The sequence below is a fragment of the Syngnathus typhle genome, linkage group LG11, assembly GCF_033458585.1.
Source record: "Syngnathus typhle isolate RoL2023-S1 ecotype Sweden linkage group LG11, RoL_Styp_1.0, whole genome shotgun sequence".
Taxonomy (NCBI): domain Eukaryota; kingdom Metazoa; phylum Chordata; class Actinopteri; order Syngnathiformes; family Syngnathidae; genus Syngnathus; species Syngnathus typhle.
Genome location: NC_083748.1, coordinates 1644891 through 1661991, shown reverse-complemented (window position 1 = coordinate 1661991; position 17101 = coordinate 1644891). Strand labels below are relative to the sequence as shown.

The window sequence follows — 17101 nt, the reverse complement described above, 5'->3', positions numbered from 1 at the left end:
AACATCAACCCGTCACAGATCGAGGTAAACGGACCAACACCTCAGATCTCTCCTAAGAATTGCCACAACAAATTTTACTCCAGACTATGACGCACTAGCAAAAAAGGGAGACCAACAACACTGTTCCCACTGAAAATGAAGGGGAGGCATTTTGAATATGATTTGTACACATAGCAGGGATTGAAACTAGCGACCATTCTCATTTTTCAAACAATGCAGGATGCTCAAGGACATTGATGCACCACCTGTTTTCGACTAATCTTAACCTGTAAAGTTCTTAAGGCTTACTTTAAGGAAGTGTTTCCCGTTTCCTCACCTCTGTTACCAGGTGTTCGGGAGTTAAAACTCTGCTCTGATTTTCAGATACCCCTCACCGTGTTGACGTTTTGATTACTTTATTTGGATGTATGCTTTCACCGATTCTTTAAGATGATATATTTGGTCAGAATGTTTGCCGTTTGATGTGATCTCATAAGATAAACATCTTTCATTAATCTGACCTGCAGGCACTGAAGTGATGGAGACTGTTATTCATAATAACAGTGTCGTATTTTGTGAGAATCACTGATAGCAGTTTTTTAGTGAATTATTTTTATTTTTTTAATGCTGTTAATAAATGAATTTGTTTTCAAAAAACTTGTTTGGAATATCCATGCTTTACTACCTACCAAAATCTTTTATGCAATGACCTTTACAGGTCGCTTATATTACTTCACACAAACACTACGTACATCTGCTCCTGGTTCGGCCCTCCGGTCCAAATTTAGAACCCAGTTCGGCCCGCGAGTCAAAACGTTTGCCCACCCCTGCTCTAGACCCTGCAGACATTTTCTTGGCCCTCGGTGTCGCTAAAAGACGTTTTGCGAACGAAGGTTACGAGACGGAACATAAGGAACAACTAGGTCGACGAAATATGAAGGCACTAAGCCATACAGTGATTTATAGGTTAATAGAAGAACCTTGAAGTCACATCTTAAATGGACCGGGAGCCAATGTAAATTGGCTAATATTGGGGTAATGTGATCAAATTTTCTTGTCCGTGAGAGCAGCCTTGCAGCAGCATTTTGTACCAACTGTAGACTTTTGATGCGGGATTTAAAGACCAGAGAATAATACACTACAGTAGTCCAGGCGCGACGTGATTCGTCTATACTATAATGCATGTATAATAGTTTCTGCATCACCGGTCGAGAGGATCGGACGAATCTTTGCAATATTACGAAGGTGAAAAAACGCAATTCTGGTTATATTCTTAAGGTGCTTTTGAAAGGAGAGCGTTTAGTCAAATATTACCCCGAGATTACAGTATCGCTCTGAGTGATAGTACAGTTATCTATAGTTATAGTGGTTTCCTTAAATAAGTGTTGCTAACGAGTTGGACCAATTATCAACATCTCAGTTTTATCTGGGTTAAGACGAAGGAAGTTGAGAGACATCCATTGCTTGATCTCCGCAAGGCACGCCTCAAGATTACAACAATCCCGCGGATCTGTCATCAATAACGGCATATGTAATTGAGTGTCATCCGTGTAGCATTGAAAACTAATATTATATTTACGTATTATGTCCCCAAGCAGAATCATATAAATATTAAATAGAATTGGTCCGAGTACCGATCCCTGTGGGACACCACACGTAACATTATAGAGCTCAGAGGACGTATTGTCATGGACCACTCGGTGTGTCCTGTCTGATAGATAGGAATGGAACCAGCCTAGTGGTGACCCTGAAGTACCAACACAACTTTTAAGACGCCCTCATAAAATATCAAAGTCTACAGTGTCGAAGGCAGCACTAAGATTGAGTAGTAACAATACAGATGAAGTGTTTGAATCCATAGCTATGAGGAGATCGTCAGTCACTTTAGCAAGTGCTGTCTCAGTGGAATGATTAGCTCTAAAACCAGACTGAAAAAAGTCATATCGATTATTGGCGACCATGTAATCAATAAGCTGCTGCGCTACTACTTTTTCAAGAAGTTTTGCTATGAATGGGAGGTTTGAAACTGGACTATAATTACTGAGACAGTCCGGGTCAAGATTTGGTCGTTTAAGTAACGGTTTAATGATAGCGGTTTTAAAGGCTGTTGGCACTATCCCAGAGGAGACTGACAGATTGATTATATTTAAGACGGACGGTCCTAAAATTTGAAATAATTCTTTAAGTAGTTTAGTTGGAAGAGGGTCGAGTAAACATGTTTGTTTAGCCGCACTAACCAATTGTGTAAGCCTTTCAAGGGAGACACTTTTAAAATTTGAACATTTGTTTGAAATGAAAACTCAAATGTAAACATTGTCCTCATTATTTCTTCTCCTCCTACTTTGCGACATTAGCAGGAATGAACTGGTCTCTCTTCTCAGGTGCAACAACTTACATTCTCACATTTGCTGAAGTCCGTAAGTTTGATGGGAAGCATACTCTCAAAGGTTTACCTTGTAAACAAAACGCTCGCAGTTTCAGTTCTGCCTAGTTCACGCAAAGGTTCATGGGGTGTAGGAATAAGGTGTTTTTGTTTTTAGAATCTTTAACATCCGCTTTGGCGCGCTTGTCCCAAAATTGTAGGTGAGCAACGGCCAGGATGACTTTTTCAAACCTTTCTTGTTGTTCAAGAAAACCGGACAGGTGCATTTTGGTATTAAGCCCCGACCCCCACCACCACAAAAAAAATATTCTTCTGACTTTTATTTGAAAACAACAAGAAAAGCATAAACACTATAGCCACCAGAAACAAGCTACTGCCGTTTGGAAGCCCACTCACTTCCTCTTGAACCTGTTTGACACACGCACCCACCCACACACACAAAGAAAAAGCAGAAGATGAAGCAGGACAAGAAAAGAAGTTGACAAAGATAGACAAAAGAACAAACCTGGAGCCTCCCGAGCGCTTCCGGTCCAAACCGAGACATTTCCTGTCTGTGAAGGATGGCCTGAGAAAATACAAACGGTGAGGCGTCAAGTTTTTGAGCGTGTAGTGCAAATAAGGCCAGCGTATGAAATAGAACATTGGAACGTGAGGCATCAAGCTTTTGGGCATGTAATGCAAATAAGGCCTGCGCAAGAAATAGAACATCAGAAGAAGAGTATACCGTTTTTTTCTGTGTATAATGCGCCCCCATGTATAATACGCACCCTAAAAATGGCATGTTGATGCTGGAAAAAAGCCTGTACCCATGTATAATGCGCACCCCAGATTTTAGGACAATACAGTAGTTAAATTTTGCGCATTATACACGGAAAAAACGGTAATTTAAACCAAAAAGTTCAAAACTGTAAACTCTATAACGAGCATGGTGATTGAGAACGTGAGCAACTGTGGCATCTGAGCATTCACCCACCTCAGCTAAATGGAGCAGGCGCCAAAGCGCAATCCGACACACCAAGTATTCTTTTCTCCAAGCGGTCAACTACTTTGAAGCTCGCAACACGTGCACGCACTTCCATATCATGAAGTGACAAACGTTCAACAAAGACACCGTGCCCGCACGTCATCTGCACAATCGCAGGTCTTGCTCACGTGTATTTCTTAGAAAGGACGAACCGCTCCACATCGGTTTGGCACGCCTGTTCCTGTTTGATACAAGCTCCCTAGCGTTGGCACATTTTATTTGGGCAGTTTTGTCCTTTGTGGTTTTCCACCAGGAGGCCCAAAAGAAGGCTCCAAAGCAATCATGTGAGAAGTCCCAGTTAAAACGTGGCACATCAAACACTTTGTCGGTGCAACATTCGTCCCAATCCGAAATCGAGAGAGCCCTCACCCAGCTCGGTAGTGTTTGAGGGCTTTGTTGCTGACGTTGATCAACTCTTGGTCAAAGGCAGACTTGCCTCCTTTTGCCGCCTTCAGATTGGCTGTAGACATACACACACGCACGCGGGTGAGTCGGGCGTACCAGGCACATGGAGGAGCGCTTGTTGGCTTTCTGACCTTGAAGGGGCGCCATGTCACGGTCCTCATCCTCGGCCATGGCTCGGGCTCTCTTGGGCCGGCGTTCACGCTTGGCGGCTCGCTCGGCAAACATTTGAGCCTTCAGGATCTCAAATTGAGCGCGCTCCTCCGCCTACGAGGTGCAAATCACCTGTCAGGTCACACCTTCTCGCATACATACAATTTGAGCACATGCCAAAGGCCCCGACCGTCATGTTTTTCTTCTTGCTGTCCTTGACAAACTTGTTGCGCTTTTTCTTCCCTCGCAGGGCCAAGTCGAAATCCTGCAGCGCCTTATTTACTACACGCACGTGACACACAATTTGGTTAATGAGCACGTTCTGTTCTGCTGAACGGCTGGTGGCACGCCATGGACTGCTACTCACTGCGGCTCTGTTTCCTTTCCTGCTGTGTCTGGAACCAAACTCGACGAGTGTCATCGGAGGCAGAGCCGTCCAGACGTTTCTGGGCCACACTCAACTCCAAAAACACACACACACACAGAGTTGAGCTACAACTGCGCTGGGAAGAAGCAAGTCTGTTTCCAGAGTTGATGCCGATATTGATCAGTAGAAGAAAACTTCACACATTTATTTGGGTAGAAGACCGTGTGAAACCCCCTCTGCCTAAATAGTTAAGTGTGCAATTGTGTTTGCTGCAACATCTTATTCGATCGATGACGCAAACGATGACGTTCAAACCAATCACAGATATGGCCTCTAATCCAAACTATCTGCCGCCTACGAACAAAGACTGAAGTGGCACGCAAGGCAAGTAAAAAATTCCTGTGGCATTTTGGGGGGATTGAGGTACTCAAATTAGGGTGCGTACCTTGGCCTCTGAGGCGGCCATCTCTCGGTCTTCCTTCTCCAGCCTCACCACGGCCTCTACGTCCTTCTCCAGTTTGGAAATGAGGTCTCGGAATTTGAGGATGACGTCTGCAATAGCCGCAACGCAGTTTTTCACTAGCCGGTGAGCCAAGGCGGAGCGGCCCGTACATGCGCGCTTACCTGAAGGAAGCACGCGGGCCTTGACAGTGCTTCTGGCCGACTTGACCACTTCTTTCAGCGTTTTCCTTTCAGACTCACCAACCAGCGACACGGATCGTCCCGAGCGTCCCGCCCTGGCCGTGCGGCCCACGCGGTGGACGTAATGCTTGACGGTGGACGGCATGGTGAAGTTGATGACCTGATAGGGACGCAGAATGAGCCTGTGTGAGCGGGTTGAGCCCGTACGGACGGCGCAGGAAGGTTACTACCGTTTTGACGCCGTCAATGTCCAGACCTCTGGCCGCCACGTCCGTTGCCACCAGGACGTCGATCTGGTCGTCTTTAAAGCGCCTGCGCAAAGTTCTCCCGTCAGCTTGTCTATGAACAGCAGGCTTTCGGACAGGTAGTCAAGTTTGGCTTCACCACAAGATTCACTTTCCAAGCTAGGCAAAAGTGTGGCTCATCATAGCGACCCGTCGATAAGCTGGGATCTTGAAATCAGATCGGAGGGTAAACGCGCACTCAAATCAGCGGCCAGCACTTCCCGGGCGAGGTGAGGTACTTGCCTGAGGTTCTCCAGTCTCTGGTTCTGGCTGAGCTCACCATGCAGCTCGCCGGCCTTAAGGCCCATGAGACCCAGCAGGATGTGCAGCCTGTGCGCTTGCTTCCTGGTCTGCGTGAAGACCATCACACGGTCCTGGAAGGTTCTGGTGAGCAGAGCTGTGACACAAGCGTGACAAGTCAGGACAGGAAGGGAGCGTCGGGTTGGGCACGACACGACGACAACCCACCCGCCACCACAGCCTCGCGGTCGCCTTCGCGGTCGGCTCGGATCCGCACAAACTCCTGCCGCAAGTATGGAGCCACGTCTGTGTTGCTGTTCACGAAGATTCTGACGGGCTGCTTGAGCGAGACAGCCGCAAGGTCCTTTACCTGAGGATGCAGAGAAGCTTCTGATCGAAAATGTCTAAAAGATTTCTTCGCGGTCCCGCATCAACGAGCCAATTTGAGATCCGATTCATTCATTGAATTGAATTCACTTTGAGTCCAACGTGCCACGGAATGCCGGACAGGTGCACCGGAAGCAACTTGGCCAGACCAGCGCTAATATTTCTCAACCCGCCATTTTGCATTTTGTTCTGGCTTTGCATCTGCCAATGCGATCTTGATTCAAATTTCTTTTGTTATCATAATGTAGCTTTTCTTCAAAGTTGTCCATTGTTGAGGAAAAGTTGTATGCATGGAGGCACTGATTGAAATCAAGATTGTATGCTATTTTTCCCCTACCAGTTGACACCAAATTTGCCCTTTTCCCCGAAAACAAAGCTGGGCTCCAATTCTGAATCGTCTGCCTCCTTGGCTGTGTCTAATCCAACAAAGCGCACAGCTCTCCCTCTACATCAAACAATTGGCCCGGGTACGAGTTCACCTCTCAACTCCAAGCCCCTAAACCGGCCGCGCAACGGGGTTCCATTGAGAGTGAACAGGCAGCGGTGAGTCGCTCGCTCGCTGGATACCTCCTCGGTCATGGTGGCGGAGAACAACATGGTTTGTCTGTTGTATGAGCACAGCCTGATGATCTCCTTCATCTGCTCCTCAAAGTACTCGTCCAGCATCCTAATGAGCAAACCAAAAACATTTGAGGTCAACTCGCAGAGGTCGCTCGTGAGCGTGCGTTTGCCTGCGGCCGCGCTAACGATTTAGCATGCTTGGGGAAAACAAATTGTCACGCTTTCAACAAACGCCACAACCGAACTGCCATGGGCCATCGAGCCCAGCCGCCTTTGGTAAAGCGATGCGACTACCTGTCGGCTTCGTCCAGAATGAGGATCTCAATGTGCGTCAGCTCAAAGCTGGGCGTGTTGTGCAGATGGTCGATGAGTCGGCCCGGGGTGGCGATGAGGACGTCCGGACCCGCTCTCAACGCCGCCTCCTGAGACTTCAAGTCCAGACCGCCTGAGAAGATGCCCAGAGGGGAAGAGGTCAGGCCCGCCTACTCAGCCCAAATACTTGTCCGGAAATATTAGACACACGTTTCCCAGGGTCTTGAGTCAGACTCTATCAGTGGCAAAGTCACAAGCAAAGAACAACCGCATGCAATCAGAGCACTTGGACAACTGCTCCAAGGGTTTAGCTGCTTCTTGAAATGCTTGTCAAACAATTCGATCAGGGCTCCGTTTTGACACCTCTAAGGAGCCCAAGATGGAAGCCTCTACTGTGACACCGTTGCTGCATTTCTTTAAACAACGATAACGGCCTCGCCGGGAATAAAACGCACATTGAATGCAAACAATAAAATTGATGACTTAAGGGGCAGACGCACCGACAGCCAGGCATGTTGTGACGGAGGTGAACTGGGCAAGCTGCCGTGCCACCGAGTGAACCTGGATGCCCAGCTCTCGGGTCGGGACCAGAACCAGCACCCGGGTCACCTGGGACGTCGCACCGGGCTTGTAAACCAAGCGCTCCAAAACCGGTAACATGAAAGCGGCAGTCTTTCCTGCGGCCGACAAACAAACCAACCAAAATGAGACGGACGGCCACGGGCAAGTTGCAGCCGACAGGGAGCCGGTGTACCTGTGCCCGTAGCGGCGCAGGCGCAGAGGTCCCGGCCCATTAGCCCTACGGGGACGCACGCCTTCTGGATGGGGGTGGGGCGCTTGAATCCCAAGGCCGTAATTGCCTGCGGGAGGGGCAGCAACCGCCAGCACAGTCACTCACAGGTACACAAATGAAGGTTGAAAAAGACAATTTCTTGTTAATTGTTCAGATAGTTTCTCATCCAATATAAAAGCTTTCTTTTCTTCTGGGTTTTTGTTCTCCCGGTGTCATTTCTTTTGCATTTTTTCCTGTAGTTACACCCCCACCCCCAAGAAACTACGCCTCATCACATTGTGACATTGGTAGTCCAGTCCAAGACGGATGATGAAGGGCGATATTAGAACTTCAAACTACACTTTTACACAGATTTTCCTTTTATTTATTTTTTCTTTCTTTCTGTATTTGGTCTTACGTATATTTGGCCAGTCACCACGGTTACCTTCAAGATAGGTCTGGACAGGTTCATGTCATCAAAGGTGAGCGTGTCATCGAACTGCGAGGCGTCTTCGTGGAACGACTGCGCCTGAACACGCACCGAGGCATCAAACACGCGTGCACAAATTTGTCAACAGCTGCCCTGGGAACTCGCCAACAGAAGCAAGGTGCAAAACCTCCCTGTTGGCTGTTAGGCAAGCGCTGCGAAAAACAAACGTGCAAGAACGTCGTCCGTTGTGCAGCCGTCTCTATGGATGGACGGCCGGGGCCTCGACACAAAGACGTGGCAAGGCTTGGCCCTTACCATGATGACAAGATAAGCCCCTGCTTTCCGATGCTCCTAGTGGGCCTTGCTTACCTCCCCCTCCTCATCGGACTTCCTCTTCCTCCCGCGACGTTGCTTCTCCCGCAGCGTGTCTGCCGGCACAAAACAGGAAGTCAGTCACAAAGAGAAAAATAAAAATAAAACTAGCCTCACCTGCTTGGATGAGAACCTCTTCGTCGGCAGAGTTGAACTCGTCTTCGGCATCCTCGCTATCCTCTGACTTTGCATCCCCCTCGCCTTCGGCTATTTTTTTCTTCTCCGCAGAACCTTCTTGACGTGCAGACGCCTTCTCCTGCCCAGCGGACAGAAAGTAGAACCTCCGTCGCCAGGAAGCAGAGGCTGAGGCGACGGGAAATTGACGGCTGACATACCTCTGCCTTCCTCTTCTTCCGCACCTTGTCAATCTTCTGGTCCAGAGTGGTGAGACTTTTCTACACCCCACGTTACAGCAGCAGGAAGTCAAGTCAGGTTTAAAAAATAAAAACGCACATTCTGCACTTTGTCTGCAGCAAAGCTTCCGTTAGCTTGCTACGTGAATAAACTTGACTTGAGAATTGAGGGGAAACAGAGCCCAGTTTGGAGCAAACCGATTGTCCATTATACAACACAAGTTGTTTTTATAAACTTGAAATGAAACCCCACAAAGGGCTGGGGGTTAAAAAAACAACAGAATTTCAGGGATGAAGGGCCAAATAGCAATTTGTGGCCCAGGACTAACATATAGGACATGACTTACAAACTGCTGTGCACAAAAGATTCCTTGCAATTGCTGCCAAATGAAACCGCTCAAAGCATGTGCGCAGAAAGGAGCCCACGGCCGCCAGAATGCAAAGAGAGAGGTCGGTGGCGCAGAGCTTGATGTCTCCCCGGGCAAAAATCGCACAACTTGCAAGCAGTCAGTCCGTAACAGGACGCTGGAGTGTCTTCGTACCTTCTTCTTAAGCTGTTTCATGACGTCTGCCACGGCCCAGTCATCGCCAAGGTCCCACGTGTCTTGTTCGTCAAACACAAAGTTGTGGTCAAAGTCTCCGGCGGCCTGGCTGCCAAACTTCTTCTTCCGGTTCAGGACGATGGGTTCTTCCTGGAAGGCACACGCAAGGTCATCACAACTTGGACAACGCCACCAAACGTTTGGCAACCCATTGGGCGGTCTTGTCAGCCCTTCTCCAACAACCCTTTGGGTGTCCGAAAAAAAACAACTGACGTCCATCCAAGGACGACACCTAGACTCTTCAAAATGGCAAAATATTTACAATTGACACAATTGTTGGGCAAATTTAATTTAAATAAAGTCTCAAATGATTTGTCTTGTAGCACATTCATCAAAAAGAATTTGTGACATCCAAATCCATTTGGGATGAGTGCGCTACGGCAGTGGTCCCCAACCACCGGGCCGCGAACCGATACCGAACATTGGGTCACTTGGTACCGGTCTGCCAAGCCGCACAGAATTTTTATTTATTTTTTTAAATCGACAATCAATTCATTCAAGTCAAGACGCTCGTCCCGGTCACGTGACATATTTCCCCAGTCGAGCCCGCAGAGCTAGCAAAAGAGTACGAATTTATTTTGAAAAATATTGGCGATTCTCTCCCAATGACATCCGTCGCTTCAGGTGAAGACGCTGGTCTTGGTCACGTGACATGTCACCTCAGTCGAGCCCACGAAGCAAGCAAAAATGAGCAAGAAACCGAGATGTTTGGAAACAGGAATGCACATAAGAGGGGGCAGTCAGAAATGTGAAGGGGGCATGTTCTTTTTTTTTTTTTTTCACATTTTTAACGCTGTTAGTGTTTTCTTCACGGCAGTTGTTAGCTGTGTGTCCAGAACTCAACCTGGAGAAGTGGATTGCACTCTTGTCAAGCCTCTACACTAAGACCTGTCTAGCTTGGGTGTCCCACCTGAAGATTAAAGCTTCTGCTGGTATTGCTCTTAGGGTCACTGAGGCACGCAAACCCCCTGACCACAATAAGGTGGCAATCTCTCTTGTGGGGGGGGGGGGGGGGGGCATATAATATGAATGTTATATTATGTAACTATTATTTGAGTTGACGTTAATCATTAGTTATATCACGGGTCATTACAACAAGTTTGGTGGAGTTTTTACTGCTTCTTCCCACTCCTACCGCGCTGACTGTAACTTGACACACTCTGGGTGCGTCTTGCCTCATTTGCATACTCACAGTGATTGGATGTTTACGGAGGGGCGCGGAGTCCTGACAGCAGGCTGTGTGAGGGAGGACACACACTGCACCGACATGAGAGAAGAGAGGGGACTGATTAACGTGTGTTTCTATCAGCGGATTTTTCACTCCTAAAAGTTTGATTCGAGGGGGCAGGACATCTCCTCTTGCCCCTGCGTAGAGCCGGCACTGTTCGGAAAGCTTCTTCGGAAAGGGGAAAAAAGCCCAATGAGGAAACGGAAGAAGTAGAGGCTACGACTTCTAAGAAAAGGAAAGCTGCATTTAAAACAGGGGTGTCCAAACTACGGCCCGCGGGCTCCAGTTTTTATTGGCCCTCAGCAAATTCTGAAAACATAATTGAATATGGCCCGCACAAGAAGCTTGAGCTCAACTCTGTTGCACTTCTCAGTTTCAACACTAGATGGAGCCCGCCACACAAACGAAATCAAGCGAAGAAAAACTTTTACCGCGAGTCCCCAGAAATGGCTGCACCGAAGAAACGCAAAATAGCAAGTGAGTGTAGAATATTTCAAACACGTTGGGAAAATGAGTATTTCTTCAAAGAAATCAACAGAAACTGTGTTTGATTTGTAATGAAGACGTTGCTGCGATGAAAGAGTATAATGTCCGCGCATTTACTCCGGGGAGCCGTGTCAGAAAGCTCGTGTGCGTACTCAGTAGTACGTAGTAATTTCATCTATCAGTGCCGAAGTGTGACATCAATATTCTCGTAAATTCTCGTAGTTTTCTCGTAGTTTTCAGATACAGTTTTACGCTAATGCCACCCACAAACCTTCAATTGGAATCCTTCCATTAAAATGAGTGGCCCGAAAAAAAGAAAGGTGGAGACTGAGTGCCGAATGTTAAAAAAAGTGTGGACAATTTGGCTCGACCTACGTGTGTAAGAAGACGTTCAGCCACATGAACGTCGACAAAGCCCGTCACAGATCTAGGTTAACGGACCGACACCTCGGTTCTATCCTAAGAATTACCACAAGTTTTACTCCAGACTATGATACACTAGCCAAAAAGGGAAAACAACAATACTATTGATTTCTTTAATACTTTATTTAGATGTATTCTTTCACTGATTCTTCAAGATGATGTATTTGGTCAGAATGTTTGCCGTTGGATGTGATTTCGCCTCATTACATAAACATATTTCATATATCTGACCTGTAGGCGTTGAAGTGATGGAAAATGTTATTCATCATAACAGTGTCGTATTTAATAAGAATAACTGATAGTAGTTTTTTGGTGAAATATTTCTTTTAATGCTGTTAATAAATGCATTTGTTTTCAAAAAGCTTTTTTTTAATATTAAAGTTAAAGTCCCAATGATTGTCACACACACATCTGGGTGTGGTGAAATTAGTCCTCTGCATTTAACCAATCCCCGTGTGATCTTAATCCATCCCCTGGGGGAGAGGGGAGTGAGCGGTGCCGCGCTCGGGAAACATTTGGTGATCTAACCCCCCAATTCTAACCCTTAATGCTGAGTGCCAAGCAGGGAGGCAATGGGTCCCATTTTTATAGTATTTGGTATGACTCGGCCGGGGTTTGAACCCACAACCTTCCAGTCTCAGGGCGGACACTACCACTAGGCCACTGAGCTGGCCATGTTTTAGTATCTACTAAAAGTAAAAGCCTTTTATGCAATGACCCTTACATGTCATTTATATTACTTCACATAAAGACTACATACATCCGCTCCTGGATCGGCCCCCCGGTCAAAATTTAGAACCCAATTCGGCCCGCAAGTCAAAACGTTTGGCCACCCCTGATTTAAAAGAACCTTTCTGGAGTCCTATTTAAAATGTGGATTTATCGCCACAGGTGACTCTGGCTCGCCAAGCCCACTCTGCACATGTGGCGACAGGCTAGCTAACGAGGCAATGAAGCCTGCAAAACTGTTTCGGCACATGGAGACCAAGCATCGTGCATTAAAAGATAAACCTTAACCGCTTCGGGTGTCATTTTCTTTGATTACATCTAGATGGGACAGTCTCGTTTCTGAGAAACCACATCCTCGAAAATATTTCTGACACGTAACCAGTCCGTGGCGCAAAAAATGGTTGGGGACCACTGCGCTACAGGACGTCAAATTGTCAAATCATCTCAGCACCCGTGGTTCCATTTCTGTGTGATTGTTTCATCTATTAGGTTTTCTATTTTGATGGTCAAACACAATGACCCAGGGGGGGAGAGGGGAGCAGTGAGCAGCAGCGGTGCCGCGCTCGGGAATCATTTGGTGATCTAACCCCCCAATTCTAACCCTTAATGCTGAGTGCCAAGCAGGGAGGCAATAGGTCCCATTTTTATAGTATTTGGTATGACTCGGCCGGGGTTTGAACGCACAACCTTCCAGTCTCAGGGCGGACACTACCACTAGGCCACTAAGCTGGCCATGTTTTAGTATCTACTAAAAGTAAAAGCCTTTTATGCAATGACCCTTACATGTCATTTATATTACTTCACATAAAGACTACATACATCCGCTCCTGGATCGGCCCCCAGGTCAAAATTTAGAACCCAATTCGGCCCGCAAGTCAAAACGTTTGGCCACCCCTGATTTAAAAGAACATTTCTGGAGTCCTACTTAAAATGTGGATTTATCGCCACAGGTGACTCTGGCTCGCCAAGCCTTCTGCACATGTGGCGACAGGCTAGCTAACGAGGCAATGAAGCCTGCAAAACTGTTTCGGCACATGGAGACGAAGCATCGTGCATTAAAAGATAAACCTTAACCGCTTCGGGTGTCATTTTCTCCGATTACGCCTAGATGGGACCGGCTCGTTTCTGAGAAACAACATCCTCGAAAATATTTCTGACACGTAACCGGTCCGTGGCGCAAAAAATGGTTGGAGACCACTGCGCTACAGGACGTCAAATTGTCAAATCATCTCAGCACCCGTTGTTCCATTTCTGTGTGATTGTTTCATCTATTACGTTTTCTATTTTGATGGTCAAACACATTGACCCAGAGGAAATTTGAAATGTAACAACAGTTGGTAAAAAAAAAGTGTAGAAGAAATACAGACGAAATCTGAATAAAAATGTCCATGTAAATAGCAAACAAACGTACATGTTGTTTCTTTAAGGAATAAGTCTTTTTCCAATTTGGTTGTTCTCACTTGGTTGAAGTTGTTGAAGCGCGCCTTCCTCGGAACCGCCCGGCCGGCCTCCCTTACCTCATACTCGGACTCGCTGTCAGGTTCTTCCGGACTCTGCTCGTCGTCCCGGATGGTTCCGATCAGGCCCAGTTGCGCCAACATAGCGAAAGAACAGTTTGCCTTGCGTCCTTGTTTTCGAATCCTTAGCGGCCAGGTCCTTGACCGACGTACACGTGCAGCTAGTCAACAGGAAGTTGTAAGAGTCTGCTTCCGGGGGACGCGAGAAGAACTTCCGTGAGTCGCTGAGGTAGAGCGAAGCGAACAAATTGTGGCCCGCGGGCTATATCCGGCCCGCGGGGCTGTTTAATATGGCCCGCCAAACCTAAAAAATTGTATTATGAAACTTCCCTGCAATGACTGCGTTTCTCAGTCGATGGGGAAACGCCCACCAGCGCATTTACTCCCGGAAGCCGTGCCAGGAAGCTCGGTGCACACTCACAAGTGCGCGTACGTACTCAGTATTATGGACCCTGTTGTGCTAGTTGTGCTAGATCAGTGCCGAGATTGCATTTCGAGTGTGGACTGTGACATCACCATTCTCGAGATTCGCGCGCTGAGCTTTCAAATACAGTTTTACCCCCAAACCACCCACAAACCTTCCCCTGGAATCCTTCCATTAAAATGAGTGGCCCAAGAAAAAGAAAGGTGGACACTGGGTGCCGAGTGTTTAAAAAAGAGTGGACAATTATTTGGCTCGACCTACGTGTGTCAGCTCGGCTCTATCCTAAGAATTGCCACAACAAATTTGACTCCAGACTATGATGCACTAGCAAAAAAAGGAGACCAACAACACTCCCTACGAGCATTTTGACGTCTAATAGACGTCTATTAGACCAGTGGTTCTCAAATTATTTTCAGTGATGTACCCCCTTTGAAATATTTTTTCAGCCATGTACCCCCTGACCAGCGCAACACATTTCTGGTCGAAAAGAAAGAGGTACAGGATTGTGCCATCGGTGTTTGATTTATTAAAGTTAAACAACTTGTAGCAATGTACCTGACAGACACATTTATGTTTCAAATAATGCATAAAAACAAAAAAGATAAACAGTAAACAGTGAGCACCAAGAAGGCATAAACTCTTTCAAACCTCAAATACCATATGCAGAACACTGCTAATTTATATTAATCTTTCTTGTAATAATTTCTTGCAAGGAAATAAAAATATACATAACTAAAAATGTGTTCACAAAAATGAATTAACTTAATTATAAATAAATAATATCTTGTATACAAAATAAATTGATAACTTAATAATAAATAAAGATTTGCTCATAAAAAATACCGTTTTTTTCCGTGTATAGTGCGCCCCCATGTATAGTACGCACCCCTAAAAATGGCATGCTGATGCTGGAAAAAAGCTTGTACCCATGTATAATACGCACCGAATTTTTATGAATTTTTTTAAAAAAAAAATTTAATTTTTTTTTTTTTTTTTTTTTAAGTCCCAATGATCGTCACACACGCAGGGAGGCAATGGGTCCCATTTTTATAGTCTTTGGTATAGTCTTAACTAGGCTGGATGTAATTTTTTTTGTTGGCGTTGATTTCTCCGACTGCCCGTAAACGCACCACCGCGCTCCGTGCGCATGGAGCGTGTTTGAAGTGAACAGCAGAGAAGAAAGGAACAAGGCAAAGTGTTGTGAAATAAAATATTACCTGTAATACGGATTTAGGTAGAGAACTGAACTCTCGCTCTTTATATAGCTGACGTGTCTTGCTCATCCGTTCTGCGCATCTGTAATGGCGGCCTCCGTATGATATCCGCTTTGCGTGTGTGCGAGAGCGAGAGAGAGCGAGAGAGAGAGCGTGCGAGAGAACGCTCAACCGTAGCGCGCCGCCGACCGCCCAACTGCACCGGGCTGGCCGATTATTGTGACAGAGCCGTCGCTGAAATTTAGAAGATATTTTTAAAGTCCTGATGTACTTTCTAAAATTTAAGTGGACCTCAGTGCGCACTGCGCCGGGAGCTTAATTTGGTGCGGTCACGCAACCGCAGCGCGCCGGGCGCTCACTGTCGCATTGCTTAAAGAGCGCCTTTGTGTTTTAGGATGAACAGCAGAGACCAAAGGAACAAGGCAAAGTGTTGTGAAATAAAATATTACCTGTAATACGCATTTTGTTATTTGCTGATTGAAACTGCTAATTAAACTGTGAATTGAAACTAATAGGAAGAAAACAACTCTCGCTCTTTATATAGCTGACGTGTCTTGCGCATCCGTTCTGTGCATTTTATTTCACAACACTTTGCCTTTCTTCTCTGCTGTTCACTTCAAACACGCTCCATGCGACCGCAATGCTCTCGTATCAGACGCTTGCTCGATCACCTGCTCGTTTGCTGTCCCGTGCGCGCACGAAGCGCGGTGGTGCGTTTACGGGCAGTCGGAGAAATCAACGCCAACAAAAAAAAATACATCCAGCCTAGTTAAGACCATACCAAAGACTATAAAAATGGGACCCATTGCCTCCCTGCGTGTGTGACAATTATTGGGACTTAAAAAAAAAAAAAATTAAAAAAAAAAAATTTTTTTTTTTTTTTTTTGTACCCATGTATAATGCGCACCCCGGATTTTAGGACAATAAATTAGTAAAATTTTGCGCACTATACACGGAAAAAAACGGTAATCAACTTTACCTCTTTTGGGATACAAAAAAATTAAACTTTTTTTTCTCTTAAATTGAATTGTTGCATTGAACATTTGATTTTGATTTGACAAGCATTGAACAAGCATTGAACAGTCTTGAAGCTTGAACGAGTCGTTTGCACTCATACTACATTTTAGTGAGAAACATGGGCTTGTACATCACTGAGGATCTTTGTCATCCTTGGTGGCAGGGAGGCAACTGCTGTGATCAAGTTTTTCTCCAGGCTCAGTCTGTTTCTTTGCTTTGTTTTGATCACAGTCATTGCAGAGAAGGAGGTCTTACATAAATATGTGGAGGCAAAGGGCAGCAACTGCTCCAAAGCTTTCTGTCCCAGCTCAGGGTGCTCCTGCCTCACACACACACAAAACTGTGTGAGAGTGGATGCGCCAAACTTCATCTGGTCAGATGCCACTTCCATCAGTTTTTCCTGGTGAGTGACAGGAAGCTTGTTTCTCTTTGCTTCAGACAAGAGAAATGGGTTTCTCACCCAATTCAGCTGTGCAGATTTCTCCTTCATGTCAACAAAGTAGCAATGAAAGCCCTTTATCAAGTTAGCCAAATGTCCCACTATGACTAACTTCACTGGAGCAACTCTTTGACCAGCTCAGTGACCTAGTGGTTAGAGTGTCCGCCCTGAGACTGGAAGGTTGTGGGTTCAAACCGCGGCCGGGTCATACCAAAGACTGTAAAAATGGGACCCATTGCCTCCCTGCTTGGCACTCAGCATCAAGGGTTGGAATTGGGGGTTAGAAGGAGTGGAGCTCTTTACAAGCCCTAGGCTTCGTCTCCCTCCTTGCACAGTTATTGATATAATAATATGTGCTAAA

General features: G+C 46.2%; 1 protein-coding gene across 5 annotated transcripts; it reads right to left on the bottom strand.

The window, feature by feature from the left end:
- Positions 1-2667: 2667 nt before the first annotated feature.
- ddx27 (DEAD (Asp-Glu-Ala-Asp) box polypeptide 27) lies at positions 2668-13860 on the bottom strand. 5 transcript variants are annotated; one of them, XM_061291309.1, is made up of 22 exons: positions 13541-13860; positions 10456-10520; positions 9204-9353; positions 8644-8703; positions 8426-8564; positions 8306-8364; positions 7952-8035; positions 7489-7594; positions 7235-7411; positions 6717-6867; positions 6429-6528; positions 5703-5844; positions 5478-5631; positions 5181-5262; positions 4933-5110; positions 4754-4860; positions 4309-4402; positions 4132-4223; positions 3923-4055; positions 3756-3846; positions 2868-2927; positions 2668-2770 (listed from the first exon to the last, which is right to left on the bottom strand). In XM_061291309.1, the coding sequence occupies exons 1-22, from the start codon at positions 13728-13730 to the stop codon at positions 2755-2757; spliced, it is 2430 nt and encodes an 809-aa protein (XP_061147293.1). In that variant the 5' UTR covers positions 13731-13860; the 3' UTR covers positions 2668-2754. The 5 variants fall into 5 exon arrangements, with proteins under 5 accessions (XP_061147293.1, XP_061147296.1, XP_061147294.1 ...); XM_061291312.1 differs by having other exon boundaries at positions 13590-13605; XM_061291310.1 differs by lacking the exon at positions 10456-10520 and having other exon boundaries at positions 13590-13859.
- Positions 13861-17101: the final 3241 nt, after the last annotated feature.